At 37.8% G+C, this 22,761-nt stretch overlaps 1 protein-coding gene, 2 long non-coding RNA genes and 1 pseudogene across 3 annotated transcripts; 3 read left to right on the top strand and 1 right to left on the bottom strand.

Annotated features, from left to right (window-relative positions):
* Positions 1 to 926: 926 nt before the first annotated feature.
* On the bottom strand, positions 927 to 2,095 carry LOC145232503 (zinc finger BED domain-containing protein 5-like; annotated as a pseudogene).
* Positions 2,096 to 17,092: 14,997 nt separating this feature from the next.
* LOC145232512 (uncharacterized) lies at positions 17,093 to 18,570 on the top strand. The gene is made up of 2 exons (XR_013860905.1): positions 17,093 to 17,580; positions 17,637 to 18,570. It is a non-coding gene; the product is annotated as an uncharacterized LOC145232512 (long non-coding RNA).
* A 533-nt stretch (positions 18,571 to 19,103) lies between these two features.
* LOC145232516 (uncharacterized) lies at positions 19,104 to 20,323 on the top strand. The gene is made up of 2 exons (XR_013860909.1): positions 19,104 to 19,788; positions 20,072 to 20,323. It is a non-coding gene; the product is annotated as an uncharacterized LOC145232516 (long non-coding RNA).
* A 742-nt stretch (positions 20,324 to 21,065) lies between these two features.
* Positions 21,066 to 22,758, top strand: LOC145232601 (uncharacterized). Its single transcript, XM_080097262.1, has 4 exons — positions 21,066 to 21,732; positions 21,973 to 22,050; positions 22,141 to 22,635; positions 22,711 to 22,758. Exons 1-4 carry the CDS (start codon positions 21,577 to 21,579, stop codon positions 22,756 to 22,758), a joined length of 777 nt encoding a protein of 258 aa, XP_079953388.1. The 5' UTR covers positions 21,066 to 21,576.
* Positions 22,759 to 22,761: the final 3 nt, after the last annotated feature.

Below are 22,761 nucleotides of genomic sequence, written 5' to 3'. Positions count from 1 at the left end.
TGGATCATGTCAGATGCATTTGGGACTGAGGAAAACTCTTCAAATTTAATTTTCAACCACGAATTTGCTTTCACGTCAATTAGTTCCATTTGCATTTTACTTGGCATCTTCATTATTTGTTGTTCACCAAGAGAAAATGGGTTTATAAAAACAAGCATGCAGTTTTCTTCTTTGTGAAAATCATGGAAACGACTTTCAAATGACTCTTGAACTAACTTAATTTTTTCTATATACTTTGTAAAATTGTCATCATCAGCAATACATTCACTCTGTTCTTTCAAATGTGGGAATTGTGTCAAATCCTGATTTCTCAGCTGGGAGACGAACATATTTAGCTTCATTTTGAATGCATTAATATCACTTACTAGGCTTGGAAACAATTTGTTCTTGCCCTGCAGTTTCAAATTTAGATCATTGAAATCAACTAAAAATGCCAAATCGAGCAGCCAGTTGTTGTCACATAAAAGAGCTCTTTCCTCAGGTAGCCCATTTTTCTCTTCAGGAAAGTCATAGACAGTTTTTTTCAGTTTCCAAAACCTATTCAGCACATGTCCTCTAGAAAGCCACCGCACCTCACAATGAAGCACTAGTTCACTGTAATACAAATCTAACATCTCACAATATTCTCTAAATTCCCGCCTGTTTAATGCTCTTGCTCTAATTTTATTCACACATTTCACAACCGGTGACATAACATGCTGCAAATTTAAAGTTTTTCCACACAATGACTCTTGATGTATAATGCAGTGATATGTCAGAAGAGGGCGATTTATAAATTTCTCAAGCAAAGTGGTAGTGCCAGCAACTCTTCCAATCATTGATGGGGCTCCGTCAGTACACACACACTGACGAGTTTACTACAATCTATTTGTAAATTTTCTAGGCATGATTTTACTTTGTCAAAAATATCTGATCCCCTTGTTTTTTCATGAAGTGACTCGAGACAGAAGTTCTTCAAAGACACTGAAATTATCATCAATTCCTCGTATAAATATGCATAACTGGGCTACATCAATTATGTCAGTTGATTCATCCAATGCTAATGAAAAAAATATGCAAGATTGGACAAGGTCTTTCAATTGCTGAGACACATCACTAGCAAGTTCTTCTGTGCGTCTCGTAACAGTTTGTTTTGATAAAGCAATTTCATCTGCTTTCTTTTCAATGTTTTTATTACAAAGACAATTTGCAAATATCTGGAGACAAGGCTTAACAATTTCTTCTCCGTCAGAGAATGATTTCTTTTTTTTGGTCAGCAATAAAGCAATTTCATAAGAAGCTTCCGTCATCGCCAAACTTTCACAATTTGCCGCCTCCTAATTTCTTGTTTTTTCTTGGCCACATATTCTCTTCGCAACTCAGATCCATGCACGAGCTTCAGTTTTCCTTCAATTTCAGTCTGATGTTGTGTTTTATAATGTCTGTTAAGATCATGTCTCCTATTCTGTGAAATAATGCTTTCACATACAATGCACAACGGTTTTCCCGATGGACCCGCTATAAATAACAAGTCATTTTCCCACTGTCCATTAAATTCACGCCCAGTATCACTTTCTGCCTTTCGTTTGCTCATTTTTTACCACTTCGTGACTCTGTGATAGTTAATCCTGAAATAAAAAAGATTTACCCCTCTCGCGCTTTGGACACGTTTTAACAGTCTATTCTGGCTGCCAGACGATTTTACACAGATTAATAAGGATCTGTGGGATTCAAAACCGTACAGAATATCTCAATTACCCCTTTGACATCCATATACCCTCCCTAATCTAAATAAAATCGTCAATAATATCCAAAAAACAAAAAGGAACTGCGTCCCAGTTGCATGAAAGGGTTAAATTTCGGAAATAACTGCAAATGTTCACAAACGAAAGACAATGCACAACGCACCAACCTGAACCAAAGTCTAAACAAAACAAGTTGTCCAACCTATTGTTACGCAATAAAGCCTATGGAGCCATTTTGTGTCCAAAATAAAACTTTGGGTAGAGGAAAATAACACATAAATTGTCTGATATTTACAAACTGGAGAGGTTAAACGCGAATTTGATTTGTCCAATTGAAGGAAAATTTCGGGTTCTAACATTTCAACGCAATATTAAAAGCTAAATTGCTTTTTTTCATGTAAATTTTACCGCTTATTGTTTATGTAAAGTTTAAATATTTGAATTCAGCGAGCATTATCACGCTCAAATGTTAGAACCCAAAAGTTTTATTCGATTTTGTGTATCAATTTCACGTTAAAGCCAAACAGTTTGTAAAAATCAGACAATTTATGTGTTTTTCCCTATACCTGCTGTATTAATTTGGACACAAAATGGCGTCCATGCGGCTCTATCGCGTAACAATGGGTTGGACTACTTGTGTTTTATATATACTTTGACCGGAACGAGCCGCAATTGTACACTGACAAAAATGTGGTGACTGGTGCGGCCCATTTTTATTCATCCCAACACTTTTTCTTCATTTGATTTTCATGATTATCAAAAGAAGGCAATGCGCCCTTTCTAATCATGCGCCATAGGTTGGCCACCACTGATGTAAACGGAAACGAAGAAGTTTTCGGTGTCACTTTCTGACGAATCACTAAAGCGATTGCGTGGCTTGCCAGTTCTTGGAATTTGTGGCAATGATATTCCGAGTTGTCTTGCGTGCTTTTCTGCCTCTCGAAAACAAGCACGCGCGTTTTCATAGGAACTGCCATCAGCAGCTAATGAGTCAGCCACCGTCGCCATTGTCTGCTGCATCATTCCAGTGGTGATGTGTCTTCCCTGACATAAAACATGGATTGGGCCAATGGTCCTAAAAAGTCTCTGTACAACCCGCAGTGAAAAGTATGTACTGAACTTTTCCATATTTTCCAAGTGGGAAAAAGCAGATGCTCTGGCGGCACTGGTGTGCGATTGGTCCTGACTTACTTCAAGAAATGTCAGAAGGTTTGCGTAGTTTTCCAACGCAGCGTCAATGCTGACCAACCGTAAAACCCACCTTATCGGACAAATGGGACGTATTTTTGTTGTGCGAGCATTGCCTTCTGATGCTTCCGCTGTGAGGGCGATAAACGTGCTCCAACGTTTTGGTGAATCTTTTACGTAATTTACTAGTGATGATAAAAAGTAATTGCATTGCGTATCACAACATTTTTCTTGCACGCATCCTGGTACACTAGGTTAAGCTGGTGTCCTGTGCAGTAAAAAAAACATGGCTTTAGGGTTTTGTATGCAAATGCGATTTTGTAGACCTTTAATTTTTCATAACCTTGTCCACGTATTTGTGTAAGAGGCAAGTTGTACCTTATCAGCACATCTTTGATTATTTTATGCAAAGTTTCGCCTCTTTGTCGCAATAACGCACCTGCTCTAATCGTGTAATGTCTGACGTTTCATCAACGATTATTGAAAACAAAACAGATAAAAGCGTAGACTTTGATTCTCTATGAACTTGACCAAGTAAATTTCGTAGCGCTGCAAGTGCTATTATTTCAATCATTTCGTTTTGCATCGATGGAGACAAAAATTTGGTTGCTAGGTCGTTAAAAATGTATTCACTGATATCTGAATTGTATCTTCCAATTAGTTTTAACACAGACCACAGACTGCCTGTAATCTTTTCATTCCCATGTCCACAAAAAGCTTTGCCTGTTTCGCCAAGAAAACGTATTGCAACAAATATAGCTGTCAAAGCGACACGGTCTTTTTTCTGCTTCTCGATGACCGAATTATCAATTCGAGATCGGTTGGACGGTTCCGAACTAAAAATTTAAATTGAAATAATAAAAACTTATCGTACTGTACTAAAAAAGTACCTTCATTGCCGCCATTGCACTCATGTGTGGTGCTTTTGAGCTTTGATGTTTTTGCATACACTTCGTTCCCTTTTTTAAACTCTTTCCAACCGTTGGTTTGCAAAACCCAAGGGCTATTTGACAAACTTGTCAAATACTTGGTTTCTAGACCGAACAATGGCAAGAACCATTGAATTAGGCGCATAAATGGGAATTTTACAAACCAATGTCGTTGCGCTGACCTGCCGTAACTGTCTGTTGGCATTACTGGTGGTGTGCTTGACGGACCGGGCAACTCCAAAACTGGTTCTTGTGGCATTGGAGATACGTCCGAATGCTCTACTTCATCACTAGTGTTTACTTTTTTTCGAAGCACCAAAAAATGTTTCTATGCTTGCCTGACTCATGTTTTTTTTATCTGTCACTTTAAAGGAATGCTAAATAATGTTTCAGTTTAAAATGGTAAGGAAAATCCACGATTATAAACTGCATCTTATTCAAACATATAATGACAGTTACGACTCTAAACACTTGCAAGGTTATCAACCTACTTCGAAGAAACGGACCGTTTATTTATCGCAGGTCCCGAGGCCTTTTAATAAACACAAAAAAGTAAATGTTTATCTGCAGTAACAAACTAAAAACACCCAGGGCTGCCACTTTTGTTTCATTGAAAAAATCTAGTTTGCCCTCATAAAATATCTAAAATCATCAAGATTGAAAAATAAAATAATCCAATTTAATGTAATATATTAGCTAAAATACAACATATATGAAAGTTTTAATTAGAAATTGCTGTATATTAGATGGTAAAAAGGCTTCTTCCTTATCATCACTCTATTTTTTCTTTTACAGTTATAACATTGTGACTTATGTGGTTATCTGGGTGGAACATTTATAGGCTTATCTTATACTGTTCCTATGGTCTTTACAAACGTTAAACTTAACCAAAACCATCTAGATCTAGCTATAAAATATCTAGAGTGGCAGCCCTGAAAACAGCTAAAAGCAATAAAACAGTCAGGCCATTTGATTTCAACCCTCTTTGTGTTCCATTATGACCATTACAGTCACCATATGGAAGGTAATTCAATGCGTGTGCCACAGCATCTTATCGGCAAACGAAGAAATGACGCGCTAGATGGTTATTCCCCTTGCGTTACATAAAGTTACGTCGCTCGCTCTTTAGAAAATCCCAATGTTGGCACAGCCAGAGTATTAGGGGAAATCTAGGAATTTTTCCTGGGGTGGCAGCATAGGATTTTTATAACGGTCGCCACCCCAGCCTTGCCACCCCGGGAATCGACGCCTATGCCCCTATAACAAAAATATTGTTACGTTGTTCGAATATGCCCACATCCAGTGATGGAAAAAGGCGAAACAAACAGAAGAATCAAGTGAATCCCACTCCTCACCGATAATTTTGTTAAGTCAACTTATGGATTAAACGAATTACCTCTGAGAAATGATAAATCATCATCGTAGAGTTTGAGTGTCTTTTTCAACACGCTGACGATCTGTTCAGCTAATTCGTGCCCACATCCTTTGTCGGCCTCTCATCCGAAATGTACTTGATCTGTCGATTTGAAACTTGGCACGAATATTCACAAGGCATTAAACTTTCCACTCACTTTGACCCCACCGACCTAACCCCAGGCATTGTGACGTCACACTTATGCGAAAACTACCTTTATTCAAACAATCGCTAGGTGACGCACTTCCATGGGGGTGGAACGCGGGGGGGTGCAAGCTGGAGAGGAAGGATAGGCCTTTCCAACAATGTCTCGATCGCCCTTCTGCGATCTCAACTTTGGCTGCAGCGAGGTCGAGAATTTGTGGTCATGAAAGTATACCAGGTGCCGACATAGGCTTTTCCGTTGTTAACTCGGCCGCTTGAAGCGGGTCGAGCTTCGTCGAGGTGCACCCCTTTGTCGGCCTCTCATCCGAAATGTACTTGATCTGTCGATTTGAAACTTGGCACGAATATTCACAAGGCATTAAACTTTCCACTCACTTTGACCCCACCGACCTAACCCCAGGCATTGTGACGTCACACTTATGCGAAAACTACCTTTATTCAAACAATCGCTAGGTGACGCACTTCCATGGGGGTGGAACGCGGGGGGGTGCAAGCTGGAGAGGAAGGATAGGCCTTTCCAACAATGTCTCGATCGCCCTTCTGCGATCTCAACTTTGGCTGCAGCAAGCACCAGAACTACTGGCCATTTTGTGATCGTACGAAACGATTTTAATTTTGCAATCTTCTGCTGATTGGATTGATGTGATTAAAAGGAACCCAATATCGTCATAATTCGGGTAAACATAGAAATCAGCATTCTGAATACGTTTTCTTCAATGTTTTAAACATTTTCGGGCGTTCTAAATTAACAGAATATTAAAAAACGTTAGGTTATTGCAAGAACAACGCCAACAACCAGTGTAAAAATGATTGTGATTGATTTTCTCAAATGATTTACCCTTTCTACAAACTAAAAATTGTTTGTCATTGTACCTAAGTGAGAAAGCGCAGGTCATCGGCGAGCGAGAGGTGTTTTGCATTAGCGAGTAAGTTTAGACGTTGAATAGATGTAGTTAGCGTGACCCGATTGACGTAATTTTTTGCATGACGTCATCCAAAGCCTTGATGACGTCACACACCAATTTTCAGCTTTCTGCGATGTGTATTTCGTAAAGTGTGAAATTTTTGTCGGGCGATAGGGAAAATGTGTGTCGTCACAGTGACGTCATTATGTGCGTGACGTATCCGTACTATGACGTAGTTGATCATATGTAAAGGTCATTGGTGTATGTACAGGCATGACGTAGTTATGACGTTGGGTCATGAAAGTATACCAGACCCCATCCCCCAACGATACTTGGGGAACTAACTACCAGGCTCAACTTGCACGCAATCATATACCACTGGAGCACCCACCGGCATTGAAACTCTGCTTCCAATAAACGGGAAGATTAAGATGGCCTGGTTGGTGTCACGATGCGGCGTTGATTTGTCAGCCGCCACAGAAAATGGGGGAAACATTCCCGTACAAACCAATGGTTTGTGCAAGTACTCCGCAGTGCGTTTCATGCAGTATGCACATGAAGCTTTAATTACATCCGGGAAAAAGTTTTCTAGAAACAAATAAGAGAATAAAATAATAAACAAAAAAATACTAGCTTCCGTGTCCCATATTTCCCACATTCACATCACAAAAAGAGAGGAAAGATACAAGGGACGCAAAATGGGCTGCCGCCGCCTTTATTTTGCACGTTTCAATTGCGGAAGCCACAACTTTGGTGTTTACCGCAACTACGTTTGCGAACTTCTTCTGAAGTTTTTGCAGGTGTTGAAGAGCTTTTAGATGAAACTGCCCACCCGCTCCGGCAGAATTGCAACCCAGATGTTCAACTACCTGGCTCTTAAAAGCGTACCATTCCTGATTGTGGCCTTCAAGTAGTTTTGACACTTTTCTGCGTCGTACAGTAGCCCGGATTTGTACGAACTAATGTTTACAACATTTACTCACATTTTTATCACAGGACTACCTAGCAGATATAAGGTCTGACATGTCGGGATTGTAGCTGCAAAAAAAAAAAAGAAATTGCTTCTAAAAGTTGTAGCTGTACTTGAAAACTATAAAGTTATGGCTCCAAAACGTGTTTGTTCTTCATAATAAACACATGTGTGTTACACAACAAACGTCTTTTAGTCTCAAGCCTTTATTTGTAGTCATGCCACATTGAAGTGACTTTGTTTTGTCGCTGGTGTAGCGCATTGCATCAAATAAGCCTAATTTAAGCAAACTTCTATCATAAACCAGTTTTTTGTCTTTAGGGTGCAAGGTCAACTGTGTGGGCACCCTATTAAAAAACTAATTTAATGTTTAGTAAAAGGTTATCCAGATTTTTTATTTATTTCTTAGTAGGATATAGTAGTGCTTTGCAACCGGGTGTATTGTAGTTTTTAAAGGGTGTACTACTTTGATGGGGTGTACTAGGGTGAACCACATACAAAATAAAATATACCTATGACCAGGTAGACAGGTTTCAGTTTTAGAACATACTGACTGGAGTGTACAATCCATAGCACAACATGCATCTCGAGTGTCGGTAGATTTTAAGTTACAAAACTCTATTTGTGACTTGATAATTGTTGTTAATGGTAGTTCTTTTTTAAGGAGAAAGTTAATTATGGATTAAGGCTTGTTGGTATTGTGCTCATTATTACTTCTGTTAGGACCACAGATTCAGTGGGTTACAGGGTTGAATAAAGTTTTCACTGGGGTGAACAAATTTTGAGTAAACGTTAAAAGGGTGTACCGTTTCAAAAAAGGTTGACAAGCACTGATATAGACAACCCAATCAAGTGTTAAGTTAGTGCGATTTCGGAACTTCTGTTTTTCAGATTAGTTACATTAGTAAACATAACCAATATAAACAATATCGCAACAAGCTGAACCACATTCGAGAAATGCTAAACATAGGTACATTGAAAAAGAACTAACAGATCATAGAAATGATATTGGTGGAATGTGGAAAATTATTAATAGTTTGTTGTCACGAAAACAAACTTCACCCAAAGCTCCTGCAGAACTAAAGCTAGATGGTAAAGAACATTGCACCACAGACCCAGTTACAATTACATCGGAGCAAATATGGCATCAGCTATTCCACAACCAGTAATGCTACCACCTAATAGTTCCTCCATCATAAAGCCATCATCCTTCTTCTTCTATGACACTATCCCAGGTGAGGTGGAAATGTATATATCCACTCTTGACAGTCGTAAACCTGTCCCGAGTCACGAAATTCCTATTAAATACATCAAAATGGTTAAAAGCATTATTTCACCTCTGCTCTTAGAGACTTTTAACTGGTGTATACAACATGGCGAAACCCAACTGAACTTAAAATAGCAGAAGTGATAGTAACTACAGACCACTGCTATCCCCTTTTGCTAAGATATTTGAAAAAATTATGTATCAACGTTTGTATGACTACGTTGAAAAAAATGGAATGTTAACAACTCACCAGAATGGTTTTTGATGCAATCGGTCCACCTCCCTGGCAATTTACGACATCCATGAAAAAGTGTTAATGTACCTGAAGGTATATAGGCCCGGAAGGTAATAAGGCCCACTACTCATATTTTTTGGTATACATGTAAAAATGTTTCCGTTTCGATATAATTTTTAGATTTATTCAAACTTACAATGATTTGGAAAGTTTTGGACCTGTAAGTTCTGTGTATTAGTTTCTACGACCAATCCAAATTCAAAAGTGTTTTTTTACAGCTTTTTATTATTTAAAAAAAAAATTTGTTACAAAAATAAAAAGGTTTTGTTGTCGAAATGAAATCTTATTAGGATATATCAGAAAGGGGTCATTTTAGCTCAATTGGAGCGTTATCCAATCTGAAAAAAAGAATTACCTCAAATGAATTTTATTACGATTTCGTTTGTCAGCCATTGCTGGCAATAAGGCCCAACAAATTTTTGTCATTTTCGATAGTGTTTTTTATAGCAAAGGCGACTGGTATGCAAAAAATTGCTTATTTGCTTTATTAGAGAGATGAAAGTTCCAATAATAAGTATTTTTTTAAGTTTTTGGAATGTGATCTTTCATTTCGCTTTATTGGTGATCAACTGTCAAGTGGTTGTTTATTCGTTGTTGTTAGTACCTTCAGATTAACAGTTATATGTCTTAAAGTTAATAACGTTGCTTGGTTAAACTTGATTTGGACCGACGCAAAGCATAAAGTAGTCTGATTGATTTCTCGACCTTTAAAAAATACATAAAAATGTTGGGCCTAATTAACAGCATAGGTATGTATTAAGGCCCAAGTTTTTAATTTTTTTAAACTGTCATCATACAAAAACTAATCTTGCAAACGCCTTCAAAGTCTGATGGATGACTACAATTGACCGCTACAACCACCATGCCAAATTTGGGCGGAAACTATTGAATGTTTTTTTAGTTATGCGCAATAGTTTTTTACGGGGCCTTGTTACCTGCAGGTACCTTATTTTTTTTTGCTTTTAGCTTTTTTTTTAAATTTTTATATCATACCAATTAACTAGATAAGTCCCAGAGATCGTAACGCTTGCATCGTACCAACTAGCTTGGAACATTGCACGGACTAAAAAGCCATACAATGAAGGAGAGTTTGTTAAAAAATGCCTCAGTGACATGATAGAAATCTTGTCACCTGAAAAAATGAATGGTGTCCGAAGTCGAACACAGAATATCTGACATTAACACAATTGAATCAAAGTTGCACTCTGTCCTTCAAGCAAGTTAGTATTTTAGTGTCGCATTGGATGAGAGTTGTGACATTCAAGCTAAGCCTCAATTGGCGATATTTATACGATTTGTGTCTAACGATTGTGTGATCAAAGAAAAAACTTTTTGATATTGTACCGTTAAAAGACAGAACCCGTGGAGTAGATTTGAAAGACGCAATGATGACTATGTTTGCGAATGCAAATCTGCCTGTCAGAAGCTAACTGCAATAGTCACGGATGGGGCGCCAGCCATGATAGGGTCTGTGAACGGCTTGTGGGGCTGTGCAAAGCTGACCAAACATTTCCCGAATTTTTGAATTTTCACTGCATCATTCATAGGGAACAACTTGTATCTAAATCAGTGTTTCATACCGGAACGGAACGGAACGTTATACCGGAACGAAATAAATAATTTTTGGCTCAAATACCGGAACGAAATACCGAAATAAAAAATATTCAAAATACCGGAACGGAACGAAATACCGTTATTTTTTATTACGGTATTTCGTTCTGGACATTTGACATGTAACAACTGCCAAATATTTTGTGCCGTTAGGCTAAGCAAGTCTATGATAAAAATTGAAGATGCTACAATTTACATCCGTTTGACCATCATTGACAAATTTTATGTGACGTAACAACCACCGACAATAATTCTTGTGTGTTGCAACTTTCTTTCTTTTTTCGCTTAATAGTTGCAAAGACCATAAAGAAATGTTCTTTTTTTAAGACCGAAATACCGAAAAATACCGTTATAAATTTATTTCGGTCAGACCGGAACGAAATGAAAATATCGGTCTGGAACGAAATAACGAAATAAATGATTTGCTCAGAACGAATAACGTTATTTGGTTTCGTTCCGTTCCGGTATGAAACACTGAATTCTAAATCATTGAATTTATACAATGTCATGAAGCCTGTGATGGAAATTGTCAACTACATCCGTACACATGCGCTTAACCACAGGGAATTCAAGAATTTTATCGCTGAGCTGGAGGCACTGTGAGGTAGGAGGTGGCTATCAAAAGGCAAGGTACTCGTTCGCCTCGTTGAGCTTTTGGATGCCGTGAAACTGTTCATGGAGAGGGGGAAGGATTATCCCGAGGTCTCAGACCACGAGTGGATTGTGGATTTGGCCTTTTTAGTTGACATGCTGTGTCACTTGGACAGACTGAGGCTACGCTTAAGATACGTCTGCGAGTTTCGTAAAATCTAAGCACCGATCTGTTCTGACTGACACCCATGCGAAAGAACTGCTTCGAGTGGCAACTACTCATTACAAGCCAGATCTGAAAGAGGATCGTTCAAGGCAAGGAATGCCAGAAGTCCCACTAAGCAACATGTATAATATACAGTGACGTGCTGTGAAAGGAGGCAGGGAAAAATGGCTTCGACTGTTATATTTGTTCAGTATTAAAATTCCTTTCTTTTAGTTTTTTTGAAAATCTCATGTTTTTCGTGTTTACGATTTTAACGACGTGAAGAAACGTGCATTTGTTAAGGCTCACCATGAGACTTCAAATGACGAAATGCTATTTTTAAATATTCATTATAATGAAATAATTATTTGTAAATTTGACTTAATAATTTTAATGCCTCACCACACAAGAGGAAAATGACCAATTTAATTATTAGGTTTTTGTTTGTGGGTTTCGTTGCAATGAGAGTAAACCATTCGTTGTTAAAAATGACTCGGCGGTGGTCTGTACAAGTCAAATTGTGTCGTTAATATGTGCGACATCTAGAATAAATCCGGCTAACGAGGAAATAAACATGCGGGCCCATGTGTATGATGTGGCTCTTTGAGGAAAGACAGTAAAAAATATGATTCGTAAGCTCTGACCGGTTGGCCACCCCTGCTCTATGTGTTTTTAACAATGCGACATACTTACTCTTTTTAATGGGACTCTTAAGTATAAAAACACAATGTTGTCAACTATTTCATAAACAGAGATATGAAAAAAATTGGTCTTACTTCTGTTATGAAATTTGCTCCTGGGAAGCCATCTGTAAATAATAATGCAATAAATTAATTGCACCAAATTTTAGTTACATCACATTGCTTACTTTGCATTTTGAGGTATTTTATTTTGTCTGTGAAATATAAGCTTACTTTGCATATTGAGATATTTTATTTTGTCTGTGAAATATAAGATATATAATAGTAAGACTTTTTGTATGGTAATGATTATAAACAGGTCACGAACTGTTAAACTGCCGATAAGGCATAAACCTGTAGAATTGAACATATATACAGTTTTTTTATTTATGTTAAATCATCTGTGACACAGATGTCATATTAAATCATTTCCTAATTAACACATCTGTATCTGCATAATAAACACAATAACTTAAGTTCTGTTACTACATTTTTAACGACTATTTTACAATTTAAAACAACTCACTTTGCTGTCAGCTCGCTGCAGTTTATAAATTTAACGTCCATAGCTTTACATGACAGTTAACAAATTTCATTTCCATTTTATAAAACAAACACAACATAATTAAACTACACACAACGACCAGTCCAACTTATATGACGCAAAATTATCCACCACAGCTAAATTTAACGCATACACCACAGACTTGGATACTGCTGAAACACTAACTAGGCTACACGTGTGGAAACAAAAGGAAACCGTAAAAGTAGGACACACACAAGGTTGGCAGGTATGTCGTAACAATAGAGGTATGGTGCTATGGTTACATCGGCGGGAAAGGTTTTTGCTATTGGGGAGCGTTACTGTCCGTTACACTCGGCCTTAAGAACTTGCTAGTATATCATAGTACTAAACATCACATTATCAAGTATCCTTGCTAATACACAACAAAAATGCGGGACTGTTGTTCACGTAGTGAAATGTAACTGGGCATCTGCAAAAAGACCTTTGTACCAAAAGGCTTTTAAGCACTAAGTAATTACTAAATTAGGACACTAATTAGTAGGATAAACAACGTTGTGAAGTGGTCATTACATCAAGGATCAATTAGGTGTTTGGCAGTAGAAAATTTCTGTCATTAAAATGAGTTAAACAGTTTTTGAAACAAGTTTCTTTGCAAGGTGCCAACGGTAATTTTTAAAAATAAACAAAGACATCTCATCTCTTTACAATAAACTATAAATTTTAACAAGGCTCGTTGTTAAGCAAACATTTCATGTCTTTGCAAACATCATTTTGAGAAAATAAATTTTGTTCTTCTAAAGCAGGGTCGCCAACATTTTGAAACCTGAGGACTACCAGTTCATGTTGAAAGTATAAGCATGTTGAAACGAGCCATGTTGTGTGGGTCGCGTATTATTATTAAAGTTTTGATAACAACAGCGTTTATTGTGAACCACTGTCTAAAATAGGGGTTTTAATCTCAAAGCAGTTCAAATATTCAGCTTGTTTGGCATTGGACCAAAACCGGAACCGAACCAGTAAATTACAGCCTATAACTTTTTGTAATCGGCACCACACATTTTATTAATTTCAAATATGGGGTCGTCTGTTTGGTTTAAGAGTTCTCAATAGTGGTTCGTTCAGATTCGGTCGAGGTTTCCTTTTCGGGGTGCTGTTGCAAAGGTTTAAGGGCAATTTGTCGTTGCAGCGATAACTTGTGGCCCAGTGACCCCGTTCTTCGTGGGAACAAATCAGGACGATGCTCACGATCTTGTAATTTCCTTTTCTCTATGTCGCTGAACTGGAATGATGATTTCACTTGCTGATTGGGCAATGCTTAAAAACACGTAAATTAGCTACACAAATCTGTGCCTGAACGGTGTAGATCCTTGCCTAAACGTTCAATGTTATTTAAAGATTTACGAAGGGCTTAATGAATAACCAGTTGTGACGAACGCGTTTTGTAAAGTTAATTTAGTATTTACAAGCTATTGTGTTAGTCCAAAATAACACAAATGATAAAAGCGAACGGATTTGGAATCACAGTTGTAAGTCGGCCCACGTCGGCATATATACGTGTTGAAGCGAACTTCCATCTGAGATCTCGCCATCGATCAAACGAACGCAGAGGAGGAGATGCTCGACGGCAACATTCCCATCGTCGCAACGAAGTGTCCTCGGGACACCCGGGTCTGCCTACGGGATCACAGGAAACGTTCCGAGGAACCGAGCTGGTGTTTCCGTTTAGGCGGGTTTCATTTGGCCAGCAGAACCCGCGGGTTCAACTACTACCCCGTCAGGTTCGTGCGGTCGGTTGCGATCCTACGGCAAAAAACACCCAGAAAACGGATTTCAACCAACATTCAAATAACAGGACACTTGAGTCGATAACCCGCGGTTTTTTTCGGTGTTGTAGCGTCGCACCTTTAGTGCAGTGCCTGGATTAACTGCCAGTGCGAGCAACAGAATTTTATTGGATCAAGGTTGAATGATGCGCGCAATAAACGCGGTTTTCTGCAAAGAAACGCCACAAGTGAAAATCAGAACGAGCAATAGCGACATCATACGTGTGACAAACATATGTACAGTAAGAAGCAACATCACAGGTTGACTATAAGCGATCACAGGTTTATCACAGGTTGACTACAAGCACGGCGTTCAATGCAGCCGAGCCACTTCGTCGCACAGATACACAGGTTAATGACCAATTGAATCTTGCCCACAGTAATGGTTGCGGTATATTTATGCATTCAAGTAAAGCATAAATAACGACGCTATTAGGCACACCAACTTACCGGTAAATAAACCGGGTTGCAACAGTATAATGCACAACACAATGTATGCAGGTCCAACTTGGGTTCGCTGCAATAGACAACGTGTTGTCAATAACTGGTACTGTACAGGCAAATCGTAATAACACAGAATGCTCACCAGTAACTCAAGTCTTTACACAGCTTAAATATATCCGTCAACAGTTGGCATATTATCAGTAAACTTCCTTATTTACATAGAAAGAAACACATACCAGTTAGTTACCTATAACATAATCACTTTCATGCGGTCAGCACATAAAGCAGACACTAATAAACGCAAACAATGCGGTCTCGCACAAGGTAATTGCACCACAATGGATTTGACGTCACAACGTCATTGTTGCGTCAATAGCAATGCCAGGACGATATTCCCGGTACCCGTACATAACAGCTTGGCGCCACTACAGGCAAGAAATCTTACAGGTGTCCTTGCTGTCTTCTTAACTGTTCAACAATGGAACTGTGGTGTTGATGTGACAATACAAATAAAATATTGACTTGACTTGTCGTGCCCAAAGATTTTTATATGAGATGTGATATTGTAAAGTTTAGGGTCTTCTCGAAAAAGGATCCTGTAGCCCAGGGCCGGATTAACACCATTAGAGGCCCTAAGCACTAAAACAATTTGGTGCCCCTTACATCATTTTTAATTCGAAATATAAACGTAAAAACAAAATTCTTTATCGAGATTTCGATTTTAACATAATATACAGCAAGGGTAATAGACTATAAGCTTAGCTGATATTAAACTGGCAGATTTGTTTCAGAATGTCAGAAATACTTCAAAACTCAATTAAAAACGCCTAATTTTGCTGCTGCCTTCCCCAGTCTCAGCACTGCTGACCAATTGCAAAACATACTAGTATTAGCGTCGTGTTTAATTTACGTTTGCCACATACGCGAATATGTTTTCGAACAGCATGCTATTAACTAAGCATTCATTTCCTTACTGTCTTGACCAGGGGTGCCCAATCTTTTTGACTCAAGATCGACGTTTGAGGTAGTCCAACTCTCGGGATCTACCATACCAATACAAACTAACAAGATAATGCAAGACTATGTGTGTATTACCAAAGGAAAACTCGCATTTTCCGAGCCCTGTTTTACGTTTTTTATCGTGGTTTGGGTGTGACTTTTTACACTGCATTGAACTTATTTTTTTATAATTCATCCGATGCTAATCTTGATAATAGAAAAAGTACCAGCACAAAGTAACCATTACTACTGTAACTATTATTTTTGTGACGTAACTATTACTTTTGCGACGTAAAGCGTCGACTGAGTATTTGTGGTGTGAACATATCAACCAATCCTAATGAATAACTTTCACAATAAAGTCATCTATGTAGGGCAACATTCCCTAAAAACGCATTACAAAAGAAGCATTTTAAATAATTTTCTGAATCCCTCGCGGTCGACTTGATATCAGTCCGAGAACGACCAGTCGATCGCGATCGACGGGTTGGGCACCCATGAGTCTTCACTGTTTCAGGTTTTAACACAACACAACGTTGTTACGTCATATAGCATGCAATCAATCCCTTTTGTCAGTTATTTTATTTGATTTTCTCGCTTTATAAACAGAACTTATTTCCTTACATTTTGAATATAGTTGTATTTTTTGTTAGATTCAATAATTTACCTAGAAACCATTTCTGTGGTGCCCCTTCGTTACTTGATGCCCTAAGCACGTGCTTATATTGCTTATAGGTTAATCCAGCACTGCTGTAGCCATTGCAGATGCTTAAATGAGATTTCTAGGTACGAAAAGTGTGCTTTTTGTATGTTCCTAGTGCTAATTTTGATGCCACTTCAATCCAAATGTTTTTCGCCAAATGTATGGGTTTATGTGGTACTTTAGATTTCAAGTGTAGTTTCACAGACTTCGTCATACAAGTTGTGACCATTTTTCACTTTTCGTTGAAAGTGATTCTGAGAGATTTTTGGCGATTTGTGCATCGAGTGCCCTGAATACGTTCTTTGAGTAGAGATCAAACTCGCGATTCTATTGTGCCAATACGACCATTTACAATACTTCTTTTTTGTCGTGCTTTTCATTTAATCTCACCAGCATTCTTTCGTAGACAGGTTGAGTAGGCCCTCTAGATTTCTCATCAACTATAATTGCATTTACTCGATACGCAGCATGATTTGTGTAAATAAGTACAACCAAGCTGACCAGTGGTCTTAAAGCGTCTGCAATTTCTTTTTTTGTAGGAATAGTCGTCTCTTATGAAAACACTTAGTTGGTTTATGGAAGGCGATGTCAAAATATGTCGCATTGTCTGGATGGACATTATAGAAGCTTCATCTATGACATTTAGATTTAATATTTTCAAACATTAATTTATGCTTGACAAATCATGTAAAGGCGACTGCAAAAAAACGCAATATGCACTGTGTCGCAATCGAAACTGTCATCTAAAAATGCTTTAAATGTGCTGCAATTCTGTCGGTGTTGCAAAAAGAATCGAAAGATTGCGTTGAAAGCAAGATCATTTGCATTAAGCAAGCTGTCCTTTTCAAAGAAAATATTCATGTACAATACTTTATATTTTGTTACGTAGCGGGCAACGTAGTATAGTGAAACCACGAATCATCAAATCTTCGTCCATTGGGAAACATTTTAGCATAAGTTTGTTCGATTCATCAACGTGAGCAGCTTCGTATCTGAAGATCATCCCGTGCGAAGTTGCGTTGCTCTTCTGATGTCGATAAACGGCCTTTGCCAATTTTTCATTATCAACTCTTGTAGAAGCTCCCAATGCGAGAAATGTCGATTTTCTTTCTATCCTAAAACCAGGCAACAAGATGAACATGTAACGTGCTGCGTTGCTGAAATTCAAAACGCCAATTATATTTCGTTTTTTCGTAGATACACCCCTGTTTAAGTACGTGGGCAACATGCATTGTTTCCCACAAAGCTGGTATGTTGGATCACAACCAATTTGTTCTTATAACCAAGCACATTGAGGAAATGTCCACTCATAAGGACTTATTGTGATGAAAACATATGGTAAACCCAACCGAGAAGTATAGTCTATTGAAAAAACAATTCTGCCACTGCCAATACGTTGGCGAAAAGTGCGTTGAGTCTAAAGCTCTTGCCGGAGGACAACCCATTTTTAGCTGAATCAATTGCTTCCGTGATCCTCTTAAAGATCCAACGATCGTATTTAAATCGAATTATTTGTTTTCAAAAGTTTGGCCAAGGTCCATGACATTTGATATTTCTGTGACAAAAAAAGGCTTTTTACATGCTCATATGACATGTACCGGCAGAATAGGATGACTCACACGAATTTCTTTTCCAGTAAAGGTGGCCAAAATCGCACACTTAAAATCAATGAGTAATGTTTGACCGTTCAATCAGTAATCCTTGTTGGCGTTTTTCGGGTCATCAGCCAATTATGTACATCGAGAAGGAATGATCTTCTGTTAACATCGGCAATGTTGTTCATGGCGTATTTCGGACTGCTGGTCTTTAGTTTTAATCGAAACATTCCATCTTTACAACGATACCCATGTTGCACTTTCTTGTATTTCCTCCATAAACTTCTTTCGTCTTCCGTGGTAAGACATGAAAGTTTTGGAGGCCATTCACGATAATTTGGCACGGGATATATCGATGATTGACGAGGACAATTGAAACAAGACGTAGCACGATTTAGAGTTAAAGAAGGTGACATTGAACATTGCAGCAAAGAAGAACAGTTACTGCAGTACTTCCATGAACCTTGTTCAAACCCATGTTTTTAACTGGTTTGGTGTTGCGTGTAATAAAACTACTTGCCGAGTCGAAAAATCAGTGTCTTCAAAATAATTATCTGCTTCAATTTGAGGTCTGCGAACTCGACTCTCAGTCGCAAGTTGTACTGCATTGTTCCGTTCGTCGAGTTGTTTTATGACTACAATGCGCCTTTGTCTGTACATCAGCCTGTATCGATCCATTATGCAAACTAAAAGTACGAAATCTATTTGCAGATAAATTGTGAGTATTGTTCTGGCTGGCAACACGAACGACTTCTGGATCAATATACATTTGAAAGTGTAGTTCTTTATCAGCAATCTTTTGATATAAAGGTAAACGCTCATATAAAGGTCGCATACCTATTGTTTATCCACCTCTGTGACAATAGAGAATATGCGGCCCAAAAATATTCAGTTAAATGCCTGCAATGCCATTGCAAATAATACATTATCTAACTTTGAGATGCGTTACGAATCAGTTGGTACGTAAACATTTATTTTGTTTGTAAATTGTTAGTGTACAGCAAAAAAGTGGCGAACGTATGTCGACATAATCCTATCTATTATGGCAGTCAACAATAAGGCACAAAAACATTTTTAGTAAGCATTTATTTATTTCCCGACATTTCAAAAAATCCTGCGGAAAACGACATCAAAACACAGACAAATGTTCACGTCGTTGGAATCGCAGCAATGATTTGTATAATGTTGGTCTGCTTTCAGATGATGAGGGGCACCTGTTTCGTTTTGCAACCTCGCCCAACAAGAACTTGATAGATTTCTTGGCGACGGAGGCCAGGGTTGAATCTGGCCTCGACCTCGCCACTTCGGTCGATTGCAAATGGGTCTGTCTCGACATGGATATTTCTCTTCTTTTCACATCTATGTAGAGGCCCCACCCCGCCTCAACAAGTGACGACAAACCGATCTTGTAATGTCTGTCGTCTCCTTCCTATGCGCAACTATAAAAATCTGCATTAGGCGAGAGACAAAAAAGAAAAATAAGTAAAAGAAAAAATAATTATATGTAATTTCAAGTTTTCACGTAAATTTAAGGTTAATTGCGACGGTTCATGCGATGAAAGTTGTTACGGGAGAAATAAATTCATGTCGCCTTCACCGAAGATATGCTTTCATTTGAGGTTTGAAGTTTTATATTAAAAAGTAATTCAAATTCGTCTTCTTTATAGTTTTTTTCCCTAGGTTCTGAGTGCTTGGATAAGGTTTTCGTAAACTTTGGCAGCGGGTTTGGTAACGAAAAGGGTGGGAAATTCCAGGTATTCATTTTTTATGTCCAATTTAATTTTGTTTTGTATGACTCCTACAGTTGTATGTCCAACTCGCAATGAGTACGAAAGCTGCTTTTGCGATGAACCAGTTGCCAAAAACCTGATAATAAATCAAACAATTATTATTGTAATGAAAAAACTATGCAGAAAGCAAAAATTACCTCAGTGTTAAAATCAATCTCTGCTTTGGACTGATTGGTTTCCGAAAATTTGTATGCTGTTTTTCTATAGCTGGCGTTACTTGCTGCAATATGTCATAAAATTGTTTTAGTGTCATCCTAGCGGCATATTGTCGAAATTTTTCTTCATCACTTCGGGCAAGCAGTTCATCAACCAAAATCAATTCAGATTTTGTGTCTCTTTCTTTGAACATCTCATCCACCCATACACGTCTGCCAGTGGTTTTAATTATTATCTAAGGATTATTTTACTATTGAGGTGTTTGTAATAATTACCTTGAGTTATTCTCGTGCATAAATGACAACACCATCACTTCTTGTTGCAGTAAAACCAGTTTTTCACATATCAGTCTAAACTGCCATTGGTTATATAGCAGCGGTTCCCAAACTGGGGTCCGCGGACCTTTAGAGGTCCGTGAGGCAATTTTTGGGGGACCGCGAAGCGGTTGAAGTAATTCTATAATTCTCATTTGTGCCACTAAATAAGTATAAATCAAATTAAAATTTAGAATCGACTGTCTCCATTGCCAAACAATAGCCTTTATTGCATGACAACTATCAAAAATGCAATTGTTCGCGCACAATCGTAATGCTTTTTGTCTTGTCTGTGATGTCATCAGCTGTTTTTGGATGATTTTTTTGCGCAATTTTGCATAACTAGCTAAAATCCTGCAATCAACTTTCGTTTTTATAATGGCAAAGGGACCGTTTTGAAAAAAATATGTAAAAGTTTGGGAACCACTGTTACATAGCGACATTTTGCGTACACAATTGAAAAAAAACTTAAATTGAAACAAACAAACTCGACTACAGTCTAAAATTTATAAATTTAACAAAGTTGTTTTTCACCACGAGGTCCCAATGCGGTTACGTATGGGGCGCCGTTTGTAAAAATATTTGTTGTCATTTCCATTCAGATTTACCTAAATCAAAACGGAAATGCCATTCCGCTTTAGTTAAATCAGAACGGGAATAACATTTTCATTCCGATTTAGCTAAATCAGAAAGGGAATGTCATTCCGATTTAGCTAAATCAGAACGGGAATAACATTTTCATTCCGATTTAGCTAAATCAGAACGGGAATGCCATTCCGATTTAGCTAAATCAGAACGAGAGTCACATTTTCATTCCGATTTAGCTATATCAGAAAGGGAATGCCATTCCAATTTAGCTAAATCAGAACAGAAATAACATTTCCATTCCGATTTAACTAAATCATTACGATTTAGCTAAATCAGAACGGGAATGCCATTCCGATTTAGCACTGAACCATGACGAACTAAGTGATGGACCGAACCATTATAATCAACAGGGTGTTGGGGCTTAAATTACATGCTACGTTTCTGATTTCGTTCAGAAATCAGCTGTTCATTGACAACTGTACCATTTTATAAAAAATATAACCAAACAGGTTAGGACTGATAGTGACAAATACGGTTAAACATCAGCAATGCAGCGAACGAACGGCGTGAAAAATCTCGGTTCCAAAACCAGAAAAAAAATATTTTTATGTGAACTCCCGGTGGGTGTAACATAGAAGGTACTCGTTATCACGTAGGATTTGTTTCAGTTCGTTTTTTTGGGCGAAACGATAATATGGATGCAAACCTGCAAGAGCACATAAAAAAAGCTGTAGGTGACTTTGCTGCAGCAATTATTGGTACTGTAACCAACAATTCGGATTCTCCAACATGCTCTTCCACAACTGATAAAATTGGACCAGTGACACCCAACCATGAACAACCATCAAAAGTAAACTAAATTTCAATTCTGCCATTTGATTTACATTAGGTAACACCCATACAAAAATAAGTTATCTTTAGGCCAAACATTTTTACACTCCCAAATGGTTCTTGTTGGATTAATATCATTCAGTATTTGACACCTTAAAAATTAAAACAAATAAAAACTTTGTGCCCTGTAGGTATTTTTTGCATTTAAATGTATATAATCACTAGCATTATCATTTAAACATGTTGTACTTTAAATTAGGTGACAAGGCCTGGTGGAAATGAAGCAACAAAGCTGTTGTTTATAGAATCTGACAGTGATGATGACGATTTTAGAAAGGTAGTTTTGTATATGACAGTTAGTGTTTTTCATTCGGTTAATTCGGCTATTTGGGTTGGTTTTGTTGAAAAAAATAAAAATGTTTGGCAGGATTACAAACATTCACTACCCTCGTGCACAAAACAAAGAGGATCTAGGTATGTGCCAACCGCAGTAAAAGGAGGTAGAAGACGAACAAAACCAAAAACAATGTATTACACCCGAACTATAATTTGCATACCTGCAAATATAATGGAGCAAGTACAAAACAACTCGCACAACATTGCGTTTAAAATACCAAGAGGAAAAAACAGAAGTGAACTTGCTGCTATTGGGTTAGTTGCAAAGATTTCAATAAGTAACAGCTGGTCTGAACAGGAAGTAAGAAGAGAGATTCCATTATTGTCAAAAGATTTACTACAGTTTGATTATCTCAGCAATTTGCCTGGTTTGAAAGTACTTGTTAAGCCAAAAGTAAGTGAATCATTTAGATGGGATGCTGCTGCAGTGCTTTCACTCGGTAAAAGCATTATTTACGTCACTGTACAAAAAGAACACCAACTTTTGAAATCCTCCATGAATCTTTTGACAGAAAAAACTGTTGAGGTAATATGAGTATGTAAATGTCAAATTAACAATCATAAAACAATAGGGAATGACAATTTTATAAATTTATTGCAGAAAGGTGACAAAACATGTTCAAAACACACAAATATAATTCAGTTTTAGATG

The sequence above is a fragment of the Phallusia mammillata genome, chromosome 6 (assembly GCF_965637545.1).
Source record: "Phallusia mammillata chromosome 6, kaPhaMamm4.hap1.1, whole genome shotgun sequence".
NCBI lineage: Eukaryota > Metazoa > Chordata > Ascidiacea > Phlebobranchia > Ascidiidae > Phallusia > Phallusia mammillata.
This window is presented reverse-complemented; position numbering and strand designations above follow the sequence as displayed.

Excerpts from the sequence above, each read along its gene's own strand:
- LOC145232601 (XM_080097262.1), top strand. The coding sequence starts at position 21,577 with ATGGATGCAAACCTGCAAGAGCACATAAAAAAAGCTGTAGGTGACTTT. Across the intron at positions 21,733-21,972 it reads ACCATGAACAACCATCAAAA|GTGACAAGGCCTGGTGGAAA; the intron begins GTAAACTAAATT and ends ACTTTAAATTAG. Across the intron at positions 22,051-22,140 it reads ATGATGACGATTTTAGAAAG|GATTACAAACATTCACTACC; the intron begins GTAGTTTTGTAT and ends AATGTTTGGCAG.